Genomic DNA, 21,005 nt, shown 5'->3' with positions numbered 1-21,005 from the left:
TTTGGTTTTTCGAGACAGTGTTTCTTTGTATAGCCCTGGCTGTCCTGGAACTCACTCTGTAGACCAGGCTGGCCTCGAACTCAGAAATCCGTCTGCCTCCCCAAGTGCTGGGATTAAAGGCATACGCCACCACACCCGGCTTCTCTTTCTCTCTTAATTAAGCAAAAGATCATAAGAGGGAAGGAAAGAGGCTTTTTAGCAAGTAAAGGCACAGGCATGGTTCTTGTTCAGCAGAAAGTCTGTGGTGCCATACATCTATAATTCCAGGGCAGGAAGGTCAGCTAGCCTGTTGCCACAAGCCTTTATTGACTAATTAGAGGCAGGCTACAGATGGTGTATTTCAAGTTTGAGGCCAGCCTGGTCTGCAGAGAAACCCCATCTCAAAACCACAGCAACCTAAAAGGTGGGGAAAGGGAGGTAAACATAGGACTGGTCTTGTAGCTGTTGGTAGAGCTCTCACTTATTAGCATGTGTCAAACCATTTGTTTAACCTCCAATATCGAAAAATAACAGCCAGGCGTGGTGGGGCACGCCTTTATTCCCATCACTCGGGAGGCAGAGGCAGGCGGATTTCTGAGTTCCAGGCCATCCTGGTCTACAGAGTGAGTTCCAGGACAGCCAGGACTATACAGAGAAACCCTGTCTCGAAAAACCAAAAAAAAAAGAAAGAAGGAAGAAGAAAAGAAAAATAACTTTTAAGTAGTTGTATGAAACCTTTATCTCTAGCTGTAGAAGATGAGAGATTAGGGTGTGATTATTTATTAGTATTGCAGCAGGATGGCCTTTGTTTTCTTATCACCTAATCTGTATGCTCTTTGGGAAAAGAAACACGGCCTGATGAGAGTGCCACCTGGTGGCTAGGAAGATCTATGCTGTGGTTTTTTGTTTGGTTTTTAGGTTTTAGGTTTTGTTTTTTTTGTTTTGGGGGGTTTTTTTGAGACACTGCCAGCATGAGTTCTTGAGGGTATATGACTTACGAGCAGGAGGAAGAAGTGAGCATTACAAAACACCAAGATGAGTAGGCTTGAGAAAACGGTGGAAAATAACAGCCAGAATCCTTCAAGGAGCACAGAATATCAGAACTTGGTGAACTGAAGGCTCACTTTTTCAGTCACATTTCGTTTTCTTGGGGGGGGGGGTCGAGACAGGATTTCTCTGTGTAGCCCTAGCTGTCCTGAAACCCACTCTATAGACCAGGCTGGCCTCGAACTCAGAAATTCGCCTGCCTGTGCCTCCCAAGTCCTGGGATTAAAGGCATGCGCCACCACGCCCGGCGAGATGGGGTTGATGATCGGTTTATATTTTCCTTTATTTACCTGATTAGGCACTACATCTGCTTAAATAATAGCATATTAATCTTATGTAAGTAGAATGTTGGGTGGCTTATAGCTGAATGAATCTCTTGTGGGTTTTTTTTTTTTTTTTTTTTTTTTTTTTTTTTTTTTTTTTTATTAGTATCAAATTTTGTATCCTTGCAGTCATCAGGCTAAGCTTACACCCTCATACCTTACCCTCCAGAGTGCAGGATTATATACATGCAAGCTACATGCCCACCATCTTAAAATGTTTCATCTCTTTGTTCAGGCCTTCCAGTCTGTCTAGTTTGTTTTAATTTTCAGTACTTGTTTTTAAACTGAGAGCTTTGTGTATGGGCAAACACTCTTTAACACTGAGCTACAACCCTAGCCCATGTTCAGAATTTTTACTTTTTCCATGTCCTTAGGATAACTACCATTCAGATAGTGTATATACTCAGACCATCAATACCTAGGAACTTGTGTCCACTGATTGCGAAAGTTTAACAGGGTCTTGCCCATTCTTTTATAAAATTGATTAAATGAAACTACAGGCCAGGCGTGGTGGCGCACGACCACACCTTTAATCCCAGCACTCGGGAGGCAGAAGCAGGTGGATTTCTGAGTTCGAGGCCTTCTCTCGAAAAAAAAAAAAAAAAAAAATACAGTACTTTCTGTGTTTGAGTCTGTTTTGTAGTTTGTTTCGTGATAAGGTCTCACTATATGTAGCCTTAGCTAGCCTTGAACTTGCAACAGTTCTTCTGTTCCTACCTCCCAAATCCTGGGATTCATAGGCATACACCATTACACTCAGCTGTTTGGTGTATTTATTTTAGGGGTTAAGCCAGGTGAATCTTTTTCCCTTGTCACCTTACCCTTCCATTTCTCTATCTTCTATCCCTTACTTCCTTTTTTTATGTGCTAGAGTCTAACCTAGGGCATTGCATAGCCTAGAAAAGTGTTCTGCAACCGGGCGATAGCCCTGACCTCGTTTCATTTAAAGAAACTATAAAGCCTCTGGGCCCTGCAGTCTTTCTTCTCTGTAGCCCAGACTGGTGAAACTCATGAAAAAGATCTAGATGCCAGCCTCTGCCTCTCAAGGGCTGAGGTTTAAGGTGTGTGCCATTGCCACACCTTACTGCTCTTGGAGAGGACCCAGGATTCAGTTCCCAACACCCAAGTAGTACCTTGCAACCATTTAAAACTCCACCTTTGGGAATTCAGACATCCCCTTTCAGCTTTCAAGGACACCAGATACATAAATGGTATGGATTACAGCTGTAAATTTTCTTACATTCATTAGCAGAGTTAAAAATGCATTTGGGGGCTGGTGAGATGGCTCAGTGGGTAAGAGCACCCGACTGATCTTCCAAAGGTCCAGAGTTCAAATCCCAGCAACCACATGGTGGCTCACAACCATCAGTAACAAGATCTGACGCCCTCTTCTGGAGTGTCTGAAGACAGCTACAGTGTACTTACATATATATAATAAATAAATAAATAAATCTTAAAAAAAATGCATTGGGATTTTATGCTTGGGATATAGCTCAGTTGGTATAGTGCTTGCCTAGTATGGATAAAGCACTGAATTCCATCCCTGGAACCACGTGAACTGAAGTTCATGGTACAAGCCTTTATGGCCAACATTTGGGAAGCAAAGGCAGTCGGATGTCTCGACTAGGCCAGCCAAGGCTGTACAGTAACAAACAAAACAGTAGAGTAGGGCTAGACTATTATTTTTCATAATAGTCTAAATACATTTTGGTCTCTCTTCCAGCTCCTCCCTGTCTTTATACTCATACAGCTTCATGTTCTTTTTCTCTAAAAAAGAATGAAAGAAAGAAAAATCCAAAAAAACCAATAAATCAAAAATGACAGAACAAAATCAAAATAGAACATAAAAACATGAAGCCCAGCTGGATGGTGGTAGCCCAGCTTGGATCTCTGAATTTGAGGACAGCCAGGGCTACACAGAGAAACCATGTCTTGAAAAACAGACACAAAAATCAAGGTCCATTTTATGTTGGCCAAACTACTCTTGGACATGGGGCCTGCCTTGGAGTGTAGTTGATAATCTAATAACAGACCATAGGAGAAAACTGATTTTTTTTTTTTTTTTTTTTTTTTTTTTTTTTTTTTTTCTTTTACAGCAGGTATCAGTTGCAGAGAGCTTTTTGCTTTGGAGTAGAACTTTGTGTCTGCTTCCACTTCCCAGTTTTGCAGTTTGTGTGGTTTGAACCTGTGTTCAAACTGTCTCGGTCTCCTTGCAAGTAGCAAGGAACTGAGTTTTGGCCAGCCAGCCTGGTGTACATAGCAAAGTTCAGCAAAGGACATATAGACTCTATCACAAAAAATCAAAATGAGCCATAGTATATACCAGGAGTACACTGTAAGTGAGCGGTGGGCCACCAAAATTGAGAAGGTACTAAAGGACCAGCCTTGATTTTTATTGAAACAGTCTCTTAGGCTGTAGCCTTAGATCTTACAACAGTCCTCCTTCCTAAGTTTCTCAGGCACCGTGCTTGGGTTTTTTTGTTTTGTTAAACCAGAAAGGTGTGTGAAATAGGTATATTGACCTCTGGAGAGTCAATAACTGAACACCCTTTTAAGGACAGAGGAGCTGTAGGGTCAGGTTCTTGGACTGACCTGCAGTGTTTTATGTTTCTTACAGATGTTCCCACAAGCCTGCACTTCCAGAGCATGCTGAAGTCTCAGTGGCAAAATAAGCCTTTTGACAAGATCAGACCTACCAAAAAGTTTTCTCTTAAGCACAGGGCGACCATGCCGTGCAGTCTGTCAGATCCAGTTCGTAAAGACAGACACAAGTTGGTCAACTCCTTCCTTACAACAGCCAGTAAGTTTCCAGGAACTGAGGAATCCTCTGGAATCATTATTGCTACGATTTTTACCTCTTGTATTTTTTGGTTTTCTACACCAGTATTCTGGAATTGAGAAAAAGCATTGAGTTATTTAATTCAGCTTACAGCTTACTCCATCTGATTGTTTGGGATGCTTTCTGATAGACTTTGGAAGCTATTTCAAACAGGCAGGACCTTAAATGTTGAATGAACAGCCAGTAGCAATATGATGTGGACAGGTTGACTTCTGAAGCCTGGTGTTAGCATTTCTGTTTGTGACTCCCTCCCTGTCCCTGTTCTAGCTATTGTACCATTAACTAGAATATTGAGTCCCAGACTATGCTGCTGCCCTGAGTATATAGCGTTAGGAGAACTGAAGAGCTCAGCACTCAAATAAGATTTGAGTAAATGTATTTCACAGCTCTTTTTTGTTCCCCTCTTCAGAGCTGTGCCATCAGCAAACACGGCCTGACAGGACCCACAGGCAGCACTTAGACGGCGTGGGGGCTGTGCCCATGGTGGAGCGAGTGACAGCTCCAAAAGCAGAGCGCTTGCTCCACCTGCCGCCACCTGTGCATGACCCCACCCACAGCAAAATGAGATTGCGAGATCATTCATCTGAGAGAAGTGAAGGTACGGCCAGGCCCGGCACCTCTACCTGCATTGGCACTTGCTCAGAGCTTTCTGGGACAGCCCAAGCTTCTTTTAAACCCCTAACCCAAGCTTTGTCATCACTTGCTAGAAAGGCATAGCAGGGGTCACTGTTGCTTCTAAATGCAGGTCACTTCTTACTGCTGTAATATCTGCCCTGTCCCCTATTTCCCATCAACTAGTTTGCTGCAGCTTTTTTATCCTCTAGGCTTAAAAAAGCATTTTTTGCCTTTAGTGTATATTGCTGGCATTCCTAACATATGTTAAAAATCAAACTGGCTAGCCATTTAGCCATGTATTTCTCTATTCTGTTGACTTTGGCAGTGTTGAAGCATCACACAGACATGAGCAGTCCGAGCTACTTGACAGCTACCCACCATCCACCGCACAGCCCCCTGGTGAGACAGCTCTCCACCTCATCAGACACCTCCACACCCACCAGCTCGAGCTCACAAGTTGCAGCCAGCACGTCTGTAAGTACCTATGTGGAATTGATGGGACATTCTCCAGATTACGGGGCACTCATAATAGTTCTAGAGACCATTGTAGATACTTGACCCTCTGCTAAGTTTTCTTAGGGTTGCTTTTTATAGTAAAAGTGGATCTCTGCTAAGTCATGGGTAGACAGTTGCTGTAGCGTCAAGGGTGTGTGGTGGTGGTAGTGTTCTTGTTACTGATAATGATAATGACATTTTGATGGGTTTAGTTGGTTGATTTTTGAGCAGGAGAGTACTAGGATCTTCTCCATATTTGGCATGGTCTGATCTACAGCACATTGTCTAGAGACAGGTTTTCTGAAGGTGCTTTTTTGACTCTTCGGAATCTGTTTTCACCCAGAACTTGTATACCATGGCACCCTAATCTTATTAGGCCAAGGAGTAAATATGAGAAGAAGCATGAAGGAGAGCTATTTTTAGACATTCACGACTACAATTTTCTTGTTTCTGCTATTGATGAATGGCAGTGGGATGCTAAGAATGAATGGAGGAGACAGTAGTAGAATCAATGCTTTTTCATGTGTACAGAGCAGAAATATGCAGCAGGCTATGTGTGGCCATATTTACTCTTAGTGTGTGCATAGGGGGAGCCATTTAAGGCATACTCAATACTTTCTGCACTATCAAACCCCATTCACGAAGTTATTTGCATAGCCACTCCAGACATTGCCTTGTTAAACCTATTGCCGGGTATACTTATCCAACCATCCCTTATGGTGATTACAATAACAAGTGTAACTGTACTTGTAATAATAAAATCTGTTGCTGTGATATTTTTTAAACACTTGCACTATAGGTCTTGATGGTACAGGTCTGTAATTCTAAAACTTGGGAGGCTGAAGCAAAGAGGATCAATAGATAATACATTCCGTTCCACTTAAATTATACTGTCCTCTGATAAATCGATAGCATTATGAATACTGATTTTTGTGAACATGAAAACTAAGACTTCCCAAGGTTATGAGTGTTTCATAAGGTGAGGCAGTTTGAGGGTGTGATTGTGATTCAAACCCTTGTAGTCTGACTACAAGGTCAGCTCTCTGACCAGTACATCACACAGCCTTGGCCTGAGATGAGGTGTTAGAGGAGCTCTGAGCTCACAAAATGTGCTCACTACTCTCCTGGAATCAGGTACAAATTCACATTGTTCTTTGGTCTTAGTCTTACAGATCACTGCCTCTTCCAAATAGCCTTCTTCCTTCACCTTCTCTTCTCACAGACTCTGTCTGAATAGGTGTATAGTATTCACACACTTCACCAAACACTAGCCAAGTAATCAGATAGAGAAAAGAGTAATGAGAGTAATTCTCGTTTAAAAACAAAACAGAACCACGGACTCGAAAGTCAAGGACTTGGTAAATCGGTTCTCTCTCTCTCTCTCTCTCTCTCTCAGCCCTGATGAGTCTTGAGAGTGATGACTTAGACCTTACACCATTTAGAATTAAACTTACTAAATACATATTTTATGCATAGCATGCTGATGTTTTAGCCCCTACCCCCACCCCACCCTTTTTTGACAAGATTCCTCTGTATAGTCCTATAGTTCACTAGCTCAAAATTCACAGAAATCCTCCTGCCTCTGCTTCCCAAGTGCTGGGGTTAAAGACATTTGCCACACCCAGCTCTTTTTGGGCTCTTATTGCCTCATTTATTCAGGGAATCAAGATTTATTGAATAATGAGCAGAGTGATATGCCAAATTAAGGTTGATAAGCAAAGATGGTAACGGGACAAAGGGGTGCAGGGCTGGTGCTTTTAAGATATTTGTAGCTGTGCTTCACAGGAATCATTGCCTGAGTTAGTCATCTTAATGGTCTTTCAACACATTGTGATTGTTTCGTGTGCATCTTGAAATCCTGTGAATTCTAAGAAATACTTAGCAAATTTTAAAAATCAGACATATAGTAACACTTGGGGTAGGATTGAGCAGGAGGAGTGTGAGTTATGCAGCTCAGGCTACATACATAGTTAAGTCATAACATAGTTAAGACCACCCAAAAGACACTTAAGCAGAGGGGGAAAGACCAGATTCTTTCTGTTTGTTTCTTTTGTAGAGGAGTGCTAGCAGAAGGGGGTGTAGAAGCAGAGGGTGCAGGCTAGAGGCCTGAGAAGTCTCAGAGAAATACATACCTCTTTCTAGCAGGAGCTTCATTCTTGATTAAGAGAGGAAGAGTTGTCTCTCCCAAGGCTCCTTCAGGATTCATTTCTTGTGTGGATCATAGAACTTAAGCCAAGGTGTAACAGCCTTTGGGTCACTAATGCTCACTCATAGAACTCAGCTGGATAAAGTTTCCAAAAATCTCAACCATTTTAGTTAAGCTATGACCTAACATTTGTGAGGTCAATGACTGTCTAGTCTTTCTGAATAGGAGAAATTTTTAAATATGATGACCTGAAATCATTTATGACACCATCTGAAGTTCTGCGTTTTAATATTCTTACAGTGTCCTAAGATAATGAAATTAATAGATTATCTCACCTTCCAAAGAGATATAATAGTTGGTTAGGGGGTAGTAGCTTATCTTTCTTACTAGCCCCTCCCAGTGGGCTGACTCCACTTGGTGGTTTGGGTATGACCTCTTGGGTGTTTCCAGCTGTATTGTTGCCATGACAGCATACTTGTCATCCCACTGTTTCCCTATGGCCTCTTACAGTTCAGTTAACAGGCTGTTTCAGAACAAGGTATTTGCTCTCTGGGCAGAAGCAGCTAATAGAGTTTTCCTCTGTCTAGGAGACTCAATCATTTGGCTCTGCTTTATTCACTGTTTGTCTGTTGTGGTTTTTTTTTTTAAGACAGGATCTTTCTATGTAGCTCTGGCTTGTTTAGAACTTGCTGTGTAGACCAGGCTAACCTTAAACTCAAAAAGATCTGTCTACATCTGCCTCCAAAGTGCTGGGATTAAAAATGTGTAGCACTACACCTAGTTTTATTCATTCCTAGTGTCCTAACATAGATGCCCAACTCTGCTTCTGTTATTGGACCCTTGGAAATATTATTTCCCCAAAGATTTAATGTTCTCACTTACTGTGGAAACACATCCTCTTGGGGTGGAAGCTATAGACTGGTCTCTCAGTTTCCTTCCACTCTTCTCTTTCCCCAAAATAATAGAAAGATAAGAGTTATGTGAGGGCTGAGAAGGTGGTTGGTACAGACTTAGCTGAGGAGTTGGGATCTTCAAGAGGAAGATGTTGTCATGGCAGCTAAGGTAAGATGGTTTGTTAAGGTGGGCTTACTCTTTTAGCCTCTTTTCTGGTAAAAAGAATTCAGGGTTTTTAATATAACTAGTTACCATTGTTCCAAGGGTAGCTCTTAGCCACAGAGCTATCTCTCCAGCTCTAAGGATTTTAGATTTTAAAAGAGGAATGTTAAAGACGCGCAGTAGTGGCACACGCCTTCAACTTGGGAGGCATAGGCGGGTGGATCTCTAACTTTGAGGTAAGCCTCGTTTCCAGAGTGAGTTAGTTCCAGGACATGTAGGGCTATCTAGAGAAACCCTGCCTCAAAAACAAACAAACAAAAAGAGGAATGTGAGTAGAATAAAGTAATAGGAACCCCACCACTTCCACCAAATTGGCTTAAAATCTAGAATACCCACCTATAAGAATCTAGCAATTCAAGCCGGGCGGTGGTGCTGCACGCCTTTAATCCCAGCACTTAGGAGGCAGGAGCAGGCAGATTTTTGAGTTCAAGGCCAGCCTGGTCTACAGAGTGAGTTCCAGGACAGCCAGGGCTACACAGAGAAACCCTGTCTCGAGGGGAAAAAAAAAAAATCTAGCAATTCTATTTCCACATGAACCCATGAAGAAGGGTGGTTAGGGAATGGGATTTACTCCTTGGGGCTGCCACACACACAACCTACACGTGCACCCCAAGACCTCTGCTTCCAGAAACAATCTGTATAGATATACACTTGTTGCTGTGGTGGCCACTACTACCCAAAGACCTGTGTGTATGGTCATTCTATCATATGACTGATGGTTTTACATTTGTAGCATTGTACCTCCCTTGAAACTTAAACTTTTGTCTTACAGCAGCCAGTGAGGAGGAGAAGGGGAGAGAGCTCATTTGACATTAACAACATTGTCATCCCAATGTCTGTTGCTGCAACAACTCGTGTTGAGAAACTACAATACAAAGAAATCCTTACTCCCAGGTATAAAGAAGACTGTTGTACTCGGCTCCCCCTCCTCTCTTGCTGTTCTGTTCTCTTTCTTCTGACCATGCAGTCCCTATCCTTGAGTTGTTTTCTTTTTTTTTTTTTTAAATATTTATTTATTATATTTAAGTACGCTGTAGCTGTCTTCAGACACTCCAGAAGAGGGCGTCAGATCTTGTTATGGATGGTTGTGAGCCACCATGTGGTTGCTGGGATTTGAACTCCGGACCGGGTGCTCTTACCTACTGAGCCATCTCACCAGCCCGAGTTGTTTTCTTTTTAAAAGAAGGGTCTGGGGACAGGCATGATGGTTCATCCTGGTTCCCCACAGTATACTGTGGGCTGTAGGTCTAGACTTTATTTCCAGAAACAACAATGAAAGGGGGGGCGGGTCAAAAGACATGATAGCTTATGCCTGTAATTCCAGACGTTAGGAGGCAGCAGAAGTTCAAGGCCAGCCTAGGCTATAGAATGAGGGGGTTTTGTTTTGGGGAGTGGGTGGGAGGGGGGTTGTTTTCATTGGGAGCAGCTTCTTGCATGGATGGTGTATACCTTTAATCTTAGCCGTTGGCAGACTGAGGCAGGTGGGTTGCCACGAGATTTGCTACCCACTTGGGCTACATATTAAGAGACTGTTTCAAAAAAGGAAGAGCAACTTGGGGTGAGGGGGATACCTGATAGGCGTAAAATTATTTCTGTTAGTTTCTTTTATTCCATTGTAGGAATCCACCAACCCAAAGGTCAAACGCCACAGGCCATTCAGACTGTGTGTTTTAAAATCCTGAATATATTGTCTCAACATCAAACCAGATTTCTTAAAATGTTTATTTCATTTATAAGTCTCTATAGGAAAGTTCAAAGATTATGTTCTATATGATATGAATCAACTAATATTAAATACTGTTTATTTAAAGTTGAGGTTGACAGTCTTACCGGCCTCACCTCTGATAGCTTGCTGCTTCTGTGTTGCTGTTTCTAGCCTTTGTGTGTGTTTGCATGTGGGGCTTCATTTAGAGGTAGGAGCATCATTGCCTGCCTACAATCCTGTGATTTTTTTTTTTTTTTCTTCCTGTTTGCAGCTGGCGAGAGGTTGATCTTCAGTCTCTGAAGGGGAGTCCTGATGAAGAGAATGAGGAGGTATTACCATGTTTGTACTGTCTTGGAGGAACATGCACACCCACCCCAATACTCAGTGCCTTAAGACATAAGGGTGCCATGAGAGTATGCAAGCTTGTCATACTCTGTTTATGACTAGCACCATCCTCAATGGGGCAATACTGATTCTAGTCTGAGACTGATTCTAGACTCAGTCTGCTGATTTATAACCTTAGCTTCATGGGGAAAAGATTGATGAAACTGCTTTGTTGCAGATCGAGGACCTATCTGATGCAGCCTTTGCTGCCCTGCATGCCAAATGTGAGGAGATGGAAAGGGCAAGATGGCTGTGGACCACAAGTGTGCCACCCCAGCGTCGGGGCAGCAGGTAATGGGCAGGCATGGGTTCCCATTACCTATTGAAAGAGGGAGGGTGGTAGCCACGGAAATATGATTAAAGGCCTACTGGTTATCATAGTGATTTAGAAGGCCTCAAAAGTTGGTCCTCTTGATGGAGTCTGATTTTGCAATCTTCATGGCTCTTACATGTTGTGTTATAGACCCTACCTGTGTGGGTAAAAGTGGAAGCAAGTACTGTTGATGGATCTTAAAAGAGTGCCATTGCTATCAGTTCTAGTTAACTGCTTTGGTGTAGATCCTTTTTAAAATAACTCCTCTTACTATCCCCAACCCCAAATAGAAGCAGAAAAAGTGCTTACTCGTTGGTGTATTTCTTGACTCATAGGTCTTATAGGTCATCAGACGGCCGGACCACCCCTCAGTTGGGCAGTGCCAACCCCTCCACCCCACAGCCTGCGTCCCCTGATGTCAGTAGTAGCCACTCTCTGTCAGAGTTCTCCCATGGTCAATCTCCTAGGAGTCCCATTAGCCCAGAACTACACTCAGCCCCTCTCACCCCTGTGGCTCGGGACAGTCTGCGACACCTGGCCAATGAAGACACCCGATGTTCCACACCAGAGTTGGGACTAGATGAACAGGTGAGGGGGTAGGGGGTATCTCCTTCTGAGTGGAGGAAGGGCAAGATATGAGGTAGAGCAGGGAGGGGGGCAGCATGTGCGGAAGATAGAGCTCTTCTCTCTGTTGTTTTGAAATGAAGTGTGGTTGGTCATTGTTCCTATGGTACCCCACCTTGGGAGCAGTCTCCCTAAACTTCTCCCCAATAATACTAGACAAGCTAGTCGTAGATTGCAAGCTACGAGTTTGAGGTCAGGGCCTTGGCTCTAGAAATTGGTCCTCACCAGATCATCTTGTCTGTCCACAGTCAGTCCAGCCATGGGAACGACGGACCTTCCCTCTGGCCTACAGTCCCCAGGCAGAATGTGACGAGCAGCTGGATGCACAGGACACAGCAGCCCGCTGCACTCGCCGCACCTCAGGCAGCAAGACTGGCCGGGAGGCAGAGGTAGCACCCACCTCGCCTCCTGTTGTCCCCCTCAAGAGTCGGCATCTGGCAGCAACAGTTGCAGCTCAGCGCCCAGCTCACAGATGAGCAGAAAATGAGACTATACAGACTCACTACTATTGGCATTAAAGCTTCAGAAATCTCTGCGTTTGATATTCAAACATCATATGCTGGAAATTTTCACAGTTTTTAGTGAATTTAAGGAATTTAGATCCTCCTTTGGTTGGTTTGGTTTTGTTGTTTGTTTTCTTGTTCTGTTTTCATGTCACACCTGAGCACTTCCTCCACTTGGCAGACAAGTTCAGGAAGAGACCCTGCTGGCCTGGTCCTGCATATCCTCTGCACTGTTGGATCACTGGACTCGCAATGAATGATCACCCCTCTCCCCTGCACCTGTGGGGTAGGGCGGGCCAGCCAAATGGCAGCAGGTAGATCAGCACAGCCTCCTTAGATTAGGGGAGTAGAGCAAAAGCAGTCTGGGCTCTTTCCTTCCCTCCTATCTGTGACTTGGCTTAGCTCTGGTTGGTCACCCCCTCCTTGGTCTTCTAGGATGGAGCACCCCTCCAGCCAGCTCTGTTGGCTCTGTTGGCTAGCTCTTGTCACTGAATTCTGGGCCAGCACGATAGCTGGCTTCACCTTGTCACCTACACCGTGGCCCATTTTCAGTTTCATCTGCATTTGGTAGTCCGTCTTGGCTCTTTGACTGCAGTGCCCTGCTGCAGCTGCTCAGGTCACCCTGCCCTACCTTCCCCATTTTTTTCTCTCTCCATCTTCACACAGATAACGGTAGTCCTTCCAATCAGAGCTTCTATGACCCATTCCCACTCCCCTACAAACTAGTAAGTCCATGGAGTATACATCATCACTTCTGTATCATGTTTTCACTGACGAGTTCACATGTCTCCCTCACAGCCCTGTCAGACAGTCACTTAGACCCCCCCCTTCCCCTCCCCCTTGCCTGTGGAACGCTGTTGGTCCTAGCTGTGGTTTCCATCATTCCCCATGAACCTCCTGTTAGCCTTGTGCCTGTCTTATGTATAATCACATCACCAAAAAAGGGGAGGGGGAAAGGAATTTTCTTTTTCTGCCATTTTATAATCGTACAAAAATAGTAGGCAGACTGCTTAATGGTTGGGGTTTTTTCACAATTTTCAACATTAGTGATTTTTTTTTCTTTCTGTTTGCAAGTTAAAAGGTTTGTCATTGTTTCTTTAAACAACAATAATGCACCATATCCCTATGCATAAAGTGCTTCTTCTATTTATAAGGTTGAAAATTCTGAATAACCCTTTTAGCATTGTAAAAAACAAAAACAAAACAAAAAAACCAAAAAAGACAAAAATTTAAAAAAACTTGTATTTTGTAAATATTTTCTTTTCTGCTTTGAGCTGTGTAATGGCAGCGAACATGTAGCTGTCTTTGTTCTATAGAAATGCTTTTCTTCAGAGAAGCTGATCTTTGTTAATGTCATGATTCTGTTTGCAAAGCACAGACTAGTGCTTAAAAAAAAGGACGGAAAAATGAAAAAAATAATAATAAAAAAAAGATACAGAGAGTTTTGTGTCAGGCTTTTCTTAATACACTGGACTGTGTGTCTGACAGAGATGGCAGCTCCAGCATTGTGTGGGGCTGCATTGCTGAGCACTGGTGGTTTCTCACAGTCCTGGGAACACTGGGTGTGTGATGTGATCAGTAGTTCCCTAAGGTAAAAAGTACCATCTGCTCTGGAGTGAAAACAGTTGCCTCATTCTTTCCTCTGAGAGGTCAATAGGGTAGAATTTCAAATTCTATCCAATAGGGATTTTCCTTCTTTCTTTGAGGTGCTGCAATCAATGGAAGTGTATAGTTTGTATATCATCTGGGAGAGACTACCGCTAACTTCTATAGAGGCTAAGGGCCCAGTTCTCTAAAACAGGACCAGTGAGCAGGTGTACCTTCTCCAAGGCTCAGAGCTGTTCTTTCCCAGATCATTTTCCTGCCTTTAGGCAGGAAATTCCTGTATGCATTAACTGCAGAGGCTAGGCATTGGTGGGAACTGAGGAAGACATGTTTTAAAATTGGAAATCTAAGGATTATGACCTTGATATAATTACCAAAGAACTCGGGAGTAAGGGGAAACAGCTCAGTGAAAAGCAGGAAGAGACCCTGAGTTTGAATCTAAAACCAGGCATCTGTAATCGCAGTGTTCCTGTGAGATGGGAAACTGAGGCCCAAGAATCCCTAAGCGGCTAGGAGGCCAAATAACACGGCACAAGTGTAGGAAAATAATGTCTCAACAGAGTGGATAGGCTCGCACCCAAGGTGGTATTCTGTCCACATGCCATGGCACTAAACAAGAAATTGGGCCTGAGGATGGGTTGCCATGAGAACCCTGCACTTCATTTGCAGTATGGTACGCCCCTGTAATCCCAGCAGTCAGGCGGATCAGGGCCGGCCTGGGCTGCATGAGAGACACTGTCTTTAAGAGCATATGGGTTGTCTTTATACTGTGAGCAAGAAGGTGTCCTATCTCTAGCAGAAATATTCCTTGATTTATATATAGTAAGATTCCAAGGTACAAAGGCAGCAGTGCAATTGTGTATACATGCTGGGGCTTGTTTCAGCCCCAGTACTCTACACTTAAGTTCCAGAAATGAAGGATCTCATACATGCCACACCAAACTTCTTCAGTTTGCATGAACTGGCGCAGGCTTTTGAATGCTGCCTTGTGGGCTGAGCTACAGAATACTGATTGTTGGAGGGTAGTATGCCAGCAGCAGAGGAATGTGAGAATGAACCAAGAGAGCTCTTGCTCCAGTGTCTGGCGTTTGTTTACCTTCATTTCCTGTTCTGAATTTTCGAAGTTCGGGAGAGGACTTGTAAACTATTGTTTTCTTGTACTTGGAACTCATGAACAGAGATTTTTGTTTAATCAGAGTAATAACTTTATTTCCAAATTCACTTTTACAGCAACAGTCAGTGTAGATCATTTGTTAAAACACAATACACTATATGGACATTCACAGACAGGAAGCTAAGCTAAGATGATTTGTGTCCCTCCCCCCACCCTCAATATCACCAAAGAAATCATGGGACTTGCAAGCACTGGAGATCATGCCCAGCACAGTAACTGCACAGGCTACATCCATCAGGAGGGTGAGATTGCAATACTGCCCAAAGTAACCCTTTCAGAAGAAGCCAGAGAGAAGTCTGAAGACTCATAAAGCCACAGATCTATAGTTGATTACCACCTCCACCCTCATCCCCACTTACTTTCCTGGAGAACAGATGGGGATAAAGGAGGTGATCTTGGCCACTGCTAGCAGTGTGTAGGCTATGGATCTGAGGTCAGTCCAGAGGTGATAGTCACGTGCCAGTGGATTAGAGGGAAGGAAGCCAGGGTTCTGAGGAGGCATTGACAGGGCTCTGGACACCACAAGAAGGCAGCAGGAAGAGCAGTTCATAGATTTCCTCCACAAACCTGAGAGCTGCACCTGACTGGGAAGGCAGGGACCTAGCTGGCTGCCTCTGCCTTTCGAAAGCCTACTAGTGGGACAGCCAAGCCTCCAAGTTCTAGCCTCGTGGCATCTCTTCTCTCTAGCAGGTGGTCAAAATCATGAATGGGGTTACAAGATGGCTTAACGGCTACACTCCAAGACCTCCCTTTGCCCATGTGAATTATCTTAATGTGTTCCTCCTCCCCCTCCCCCACAACACAAGCAATCTCAAATGGGATACACTCTTATCATTGAAGTCAATTTAAATGGAACTATTAATAAAGTGAATTAAGAGCTTGGAGGAACCAGGCAAATTGTATGCCCTATCTAGCCCACCCAAAGACATTGGCTCTGGACTGGAGAGGCATGGAAAGAAAGGACAGGTGCCAGGACCCTGGGGGATTGTCCTCACTGAAGTCACAAGCCGGAATCCCTTTGTAAACTGCCTATCAGCACTGACCAGATCACTCCAAATCATGATTTTTGGGCTGATCGCTCTACAAGAGATATGGCAGAGTACCCCACCCCCCATTCAAGGACAGGAACTGCAGGATGGGTAAATGGGTGTAAGAGAGAACCACAACAGGTAACCATGATGAAAGGACCACGGACCATCAAACCACATTTTTCCTCCCTCGGACTCTTATAGACAGCTAAAGTCTTATCAGTGGAGAGGCTCACAATAGGTAGCCCTGGGCACTCAAGCATTCTTTAATGGGAAAGGCTGGCTGCTTCCTCCTATTCTCCACATTGTCCTTAACTGTACCCAAGCCAGAAGTGGCCGACCGGGACCTGAAGTTCCTAATCTCCAAAGACCTAGTCGCTGCAGCAGTAGGAGATCATGCGAGATCAGGGGACTGACAGCTTGGAAACCAAGGGAGTCTCCTAAGATGTCCCCTTCATCGGTGGGGCAGTCCATCCCAAACTCTACGGTGAAGAGGCCAAGGCTTGGAGAGGGCCCAAGGGTATCTGCTGGGCAGTCATGGAATTTCTAGGGTCACAGCTCTCCCTGCTGGTACTGGTGTCCTTTTCTCTTGTGATGCAGGAGTTCTTAGATGTCTTTCAGGGCTGCTGTGGGATTTGAAGTTGTGATTAGAGAGGACCATCTTCACTTTACAAAACAGGCCAGCCACAAGCTCTCCCCGCAGGCGGAGCCTGCTGCCTCTAGCTGGTCCCGTGCTTCAGGCCTTGGCCAGTGTCACAGACCTCCAATGTCACAGACCTCCAATGTCACAATCCAGTGTCTGTGAGGTCCCAGATGCAGAAGAAACCCTTCAAAACATGGGCTGTCCAGCAGGGTAGCACTGCACTGGCCTGGAGCCAATTCAGGAAGGAGACAAGTGACATCCATGCCTTCCATCTCGTGGTGGGCTAGAACCTTTTGACAAATATTTCAAGATACATGCGTCCTTTTTTTTTTCTTTTTTTTTCTTTTTCTTTTTTTCTTTTTCTTTCTTTTCTTTTCACTATCATAGTCACTCTGGTGAACCCAGACAAACAGACAAATCCAACTACAAACGCAACAGAGAAAGAAAGGGCTGTATCTATGGAGGTGGCCGTCTGCTCCAGCAGGGCAGGCAGCAAGGTTTCCATGGGACCGGAGGAAAAACACTTCAATCAAGGGGTATGTTCCCCAAACTGGGGTGTGGAGACTGATTACGTGCATGGGGACTTAATGGCGGCTGAGCTCTGGGAGGCTAGCAATCACAAGCTGGGGTGGAAGCGAAAGATGGGAGAAGTGTGGCCCTGCACTGGGACTCTTGACTGTTCTTACTGATGCCAAGGCATTGGCCCCTGACTTGGCTACCTCCAGCTCAACACAAGGAGTCAGGTCTAGGAGGCAACCACTTAAGTAAAAGAAAAAGCAGAGGCCCAAGGTCATCTCCAGGCAGGCACACACCGGCTCCCATCCAGGATAGGAAGTAATGGAGCGAACCCAACGAGGTCGTAAGGTTCCTTGTGGGAGGCACACTGGTTGGATTCGTGGAACGTAGGACTAGGGACTGAGGCCCAGATCTTTGCCTTCCCTGGACTCCGACCCCTAGTATAGAGCAGTTATTGCCCATATCTACCCAGGGGCTGGGGATGGGGGCTGGGGGAGGCACGGTACTCAGGACAGTGAGACGTGATGTACGGACGGCAGTGACTGGCTCTCGTGGCAGACATGGGCATGATAGGACAGAGAGAGAGGATACAGTGGCTGTGTGAGGGATGGGAGGCCTGGGAGCCACCTCCCAAAATACCACCTCCATCCCTCACACTGCAGAAGTGCCAGGGGGCCAAGCTTGAGAACAGGCAGAGGTCCCCTAAGAGGCACAAGTCCTTACAAAGAACTGGTTAGCCCTAAAGTCCCAGGTCTGTTAATGGTGGCCAAAATCATGGCTGTAGTTCCAAACTTGAGAAGTCAGTAAAGCAGCTCTTCCTGTGGGAGGGAAGGGAAACTCCTCGCTCAGGACCTCCCACCCTGCGGGGAGGGAGGAAGAAGCCAGGGCCCTGGGATGTCAAGAGCAGCCTTCAGAGAACCAATCTACAAGGTACCACCTGCTGGCTTACCTTCCTTCTGCCCAATAAATACCCCCTTCTCCCACAGGCTGCCTGCCGTTCAGGAGGGGCACACACACCCACACTGTACCCCACAGTGCTTTATCAAGCAGGCATCTAGCTAGGAGTGCTGCAGGCAGCTGGAGCTACCTGTCCTTCCCAAGCTGCTCTCCCAACCTGCCTTGCTCACCTCTCTAACTCCCAGTCCACCCATCCCTCAGCCTTCACTGTTTCAGTCCCCACGCACACCCACACAAGTTAACAGCACCTGCCTACGGCTCCACTGACACACCACGTCTCAAATCTCTCATTGCTGCCGCTGCCCCTGAAGCCCCTAGGATGGGGCTGTGAGCAATTAGCTGCCCTAGTCCCTCAGCCACTCCCCAGAAGCAGCCTCCAGAGCCTCCTTTACCCTCTAATACTCAGCGAGGGAGGGGAGGGGAAATCAATTAGCAATTGCCCAAGGAAATGTTGGGTTTTTTTGGCCATGTTTTTACATGTTTTTTTTTTCCTTAAATATGTTTTATTACTAGCCCACAAATCAATTTGAAAGATGAAATTTACTCTTTTTCCCAGCACTGATTTTGAAGTCCCGAGCCAAATCTGAGCCACAAAAGCAGGTTAGGTGACAAGCCGGTCAGCCTGTCTATGAGGAGCAGCGGGGAGGGCAGAGGGCAAGGGGCCAGATCATTCTTTTTTTTTTTTTTTCCACACTCTCTCACTCGCTCTTCTCTCCATGATTATTGACTACCCTGGGAGCCTGATCACAAACCCTGCTTGGCCAAGGAAGCAGACACTTCATCAGCTAGTGTGGCAAGCTGTGGTGAGTCCACCATGTCGATGCTGCCCGTGGAGGACACGTTGCTGAGGTGCCGTGGAGATGTGTCCCCAGACACCACGGGTGACTTATACACAATTTCTGCTCCGTGGTCTGTCTTGGCTTTGGCATTCTCCCTGAAGGTCAGCTTGTGGGTTTCAATCTGCAAGATGTAGAGGGTGAGATTAATGATAAGGTTCTATACACCAGAGCTAGTCTGTGGTGAGAGGAAAGCATTCACTCATTCATTTGTTTATTCATTCATTCATTTGTTTGTTCTTTTTTTTTTTTTTTTTTTTTTTTTTTGTTTTTTTCAGACATTGTTTCTCTTTGTAGCCCTGCCTGTCCTGGAACTCACTTTGTAGACCAGGCTGGTCTCTAATTCAGAAATCCGCCTGCCTCTGCCTCCCAAGTGCTGGGATTAAAGGCGTGCGCCACCACGCCCAGCCATTTTTTGTTTTTGTTTTTTTAAGATTTATTTATTTATTGTATGTAAGTACACTGTAGCTGTCTTCAGACACTCCAGAAGACGGCGACAGATCTTGTTAAGGATGGTTGTGAGCCACCATGTGGTTGCTGGGATTTGAACTCTGCACCTTTGGAAGAGCAGTTGGGTGCTCTTACCCGCTGAGCCATCTCACCAGCCCCCCATTTTTTGTTTTTAAGACAGGGTTTCTCTGTGTAGCTCTGGATGTCCTGGATCTTGTTTTATAGACCAGGATGACCTTGAACTCAGAGATCTGTCTGCCTCTGCCTCCCAAGTGCTATAAGGTATGCACCACCACACCCCATATTTACTTCTTGAAAAAGGCTCTCAGGTAGCTCAGGCTGGCCTGGAATTCTCTATCCAGCTGAGGATAACCTTGGACTTTGGACCTTCCTGCCTCCTTGTCCCCCAAGGCTGGAGTCACAGATGTATGTCACCACACCTAGTTTATGTATTGGTAGAGTCAGACCCGGGGCTTCCAGCAAGCTAGGAAAGCATTCTACCTATCTAACTTTGCTTGCATCCTTGTGAGCCACCACCCTACTTGTATTGTTTTCCAACTAGCAATAGTTGTGCATGGTCTATCCCACACCTGCCTGCCCAAGGACAGTGACCACTGCTTCTATGTCCTTTAAATATTCCACACATGGGGGCTGGAGAGATGGCTTAGTGGTTAAGAGCACTGACTGCTCTTCCAAAGGTCCTGAGTTCAAATCCCAGCAACCACATGGTGGCTCACAACCACCCGTAATTAAATCTGATGCCCTCTTCTGGTGTGTCTGAAGTCAGCTACAGTGTACTTAAGATATAATAAATAAATCTTTTTTAAAAAGTTCCACACATATAGGAACAGATATGCATGTGTATACTTAACTCATATGGGAACAATGTACACAGGGCTTTGCCCTTGGCTTTTCATGCTGGATGCTTGCTTCATTATTGCTCACTAAGTTTTTATTAATTAATATATTGTTAATTAATATATTGATTTATCTACTGTGAGAAAAGATACCAGTATTTAGCACTGGTCTGCTTGGAAATCACTATATAGATCACTCTGGCTTGGAACTCCAGGAGATCTGCTCCCTGACCATAGAGGAATTTTAATCCAGCAACATGGCTGCTCTGATCATATCCAAAGACCTTCTAGGACTGTGTGATCTGACTAGAATACAGACATGCCCTTAGTACACACCTTTAATCCCAAACAATGAAGGTAAAGTTAGTTTGTAGAAAGAATCACACAGGTTTGAAGGTGACGTCTAATTGAGGGACAGACAAAGTGATGAATCAGAGGAAGATTTGACAGAATGAGTCAGAGATAGGATACATCCAACTCTTTTTTGTTGTTTGCTTGTTTGTTTGTTTGTTTGTTTGTTTCGAGACAGGGTTTCTCTGTATAGCCCTGGCTGTCCTGGAACTCACTTTGTAGATCAGGCTGGCCTCAAACTCAGAAATCTGCCTGTCTCTGCCTCCCAAGTGCTAGGATTAAAGGTGTGCGTCACCACCACCCAGCATGCCCAACTCTTACAAGGAGAGAGGATAGAAAGACAACTTAAGAGAGCAGAGGAAGGCCGGGTGTGGTGGCGCACACCTTTAATCCCAGCACTCGGGAGGCAGAGGCGGATTTCTGAGTTAGAGGCCAGCCTGGTCTACAAAGTGAGTTCCAGGACAGCCAGGGCTATACAGAGAAACCCTGTCTCGAAAAA

The 21,005-nt window shown here is 44.9% G+C and overlaps 2 protein-coding genes across 26 annotated transcripts in view; one reads left to right on the top strand and one right to left on the bottom strand.

Annotated features, from left to right (window-relative positions):
• Kansl1 (KAT8 regulatory NSL complex subunit 1) overlaps positions 1-13,530 on the top strand; it is a 131,006-nt gene extending 117,476 nt beyond the window's left edge. For 4 of the 6 annotated variants that reach the window (XM_029546414.1, XM_021211834.2, XM_029546415.1 and 1 more), the window contains 8 exons: positions 3,967-4,149; positions 4,598-4,786; positions 5,129-5,277; positions 9,333-9,454; positions 10,537-10,594; positions 10,828-10,940; positions 11,298-11,550; positions 11,835-13,530. In XM_029546414.1, coding sequence (XP_029402274.1) covers positions 3,967-4,149; positions 4,598-4,786; positions 5,129-5,277; positions 9,333-9,454; positions 10,537-10,594; positions 10,828-10,940; positions 11,298-11,550; positions 11,835-12,062 — 1,295 coding nt within the window. In that variant the 3' untranslated portion in view covers positions 12,063-13,530. The remainder of the gene's footprint in view (positions 1-3,966; positions 4,150-4,597; positions 4,787-5,128; positions 5,278-9,332; positions 9,455-10,536; positions 10,595-10,827; positions 10,941-11,297; positions 11,551-11,834) is intronic. The other 2 variants (XM_021211835.1, XM_021211836.2) reach the window with 1 other exon arrangement.
• A 1,356-nt stretch (positions 13,531-14,886) lies between these two features.
• Positions 14,887-21,005, bottom strand: part of Mapt (microtubule associated protein tau) — a 102,831-nt gene continuing 96,712 nt past the window's right edge. For 17 of the 20 annotated variants that reach the window (XM_021212150.2, XM_029546664.1, XM_029546662.1 and 14 more), the window contains one exon: positions 18,686-18,972. In XM_021212150.2, coding sequence (XP_021067809.1) covers positions 18,757-18,972 — 216 coding nt within the window. In that variant the 3' untranslated portion in view covers positions 18,686-18,756. Of the gene's footprint in view, positions 18,973-21,005 lie in introns of all 20 variants that reach the window. The other 3 variants (XM_021212151.1, XM_021212152.1, XM_029546676.1) reach the window with 1 other exon arrangement.

Source organism: Mus pahari, chromosome 14, assembly GCF_900095145.1.
Source record: "Mus pahari chromosome 14, PAHARI_EIJ_v1.1, whole genome shotgun sequence".
NCBI lineage: Eukaryota > Metazoa > Chordata > Mammalia > Rodentia > Muridae > Mus > Mus pahari.
The sequence above is the reverse complement of the archived record's forward strand: the minus strand, read 5'-3'. Positions and strand labels throughout refer to the sequence as shown.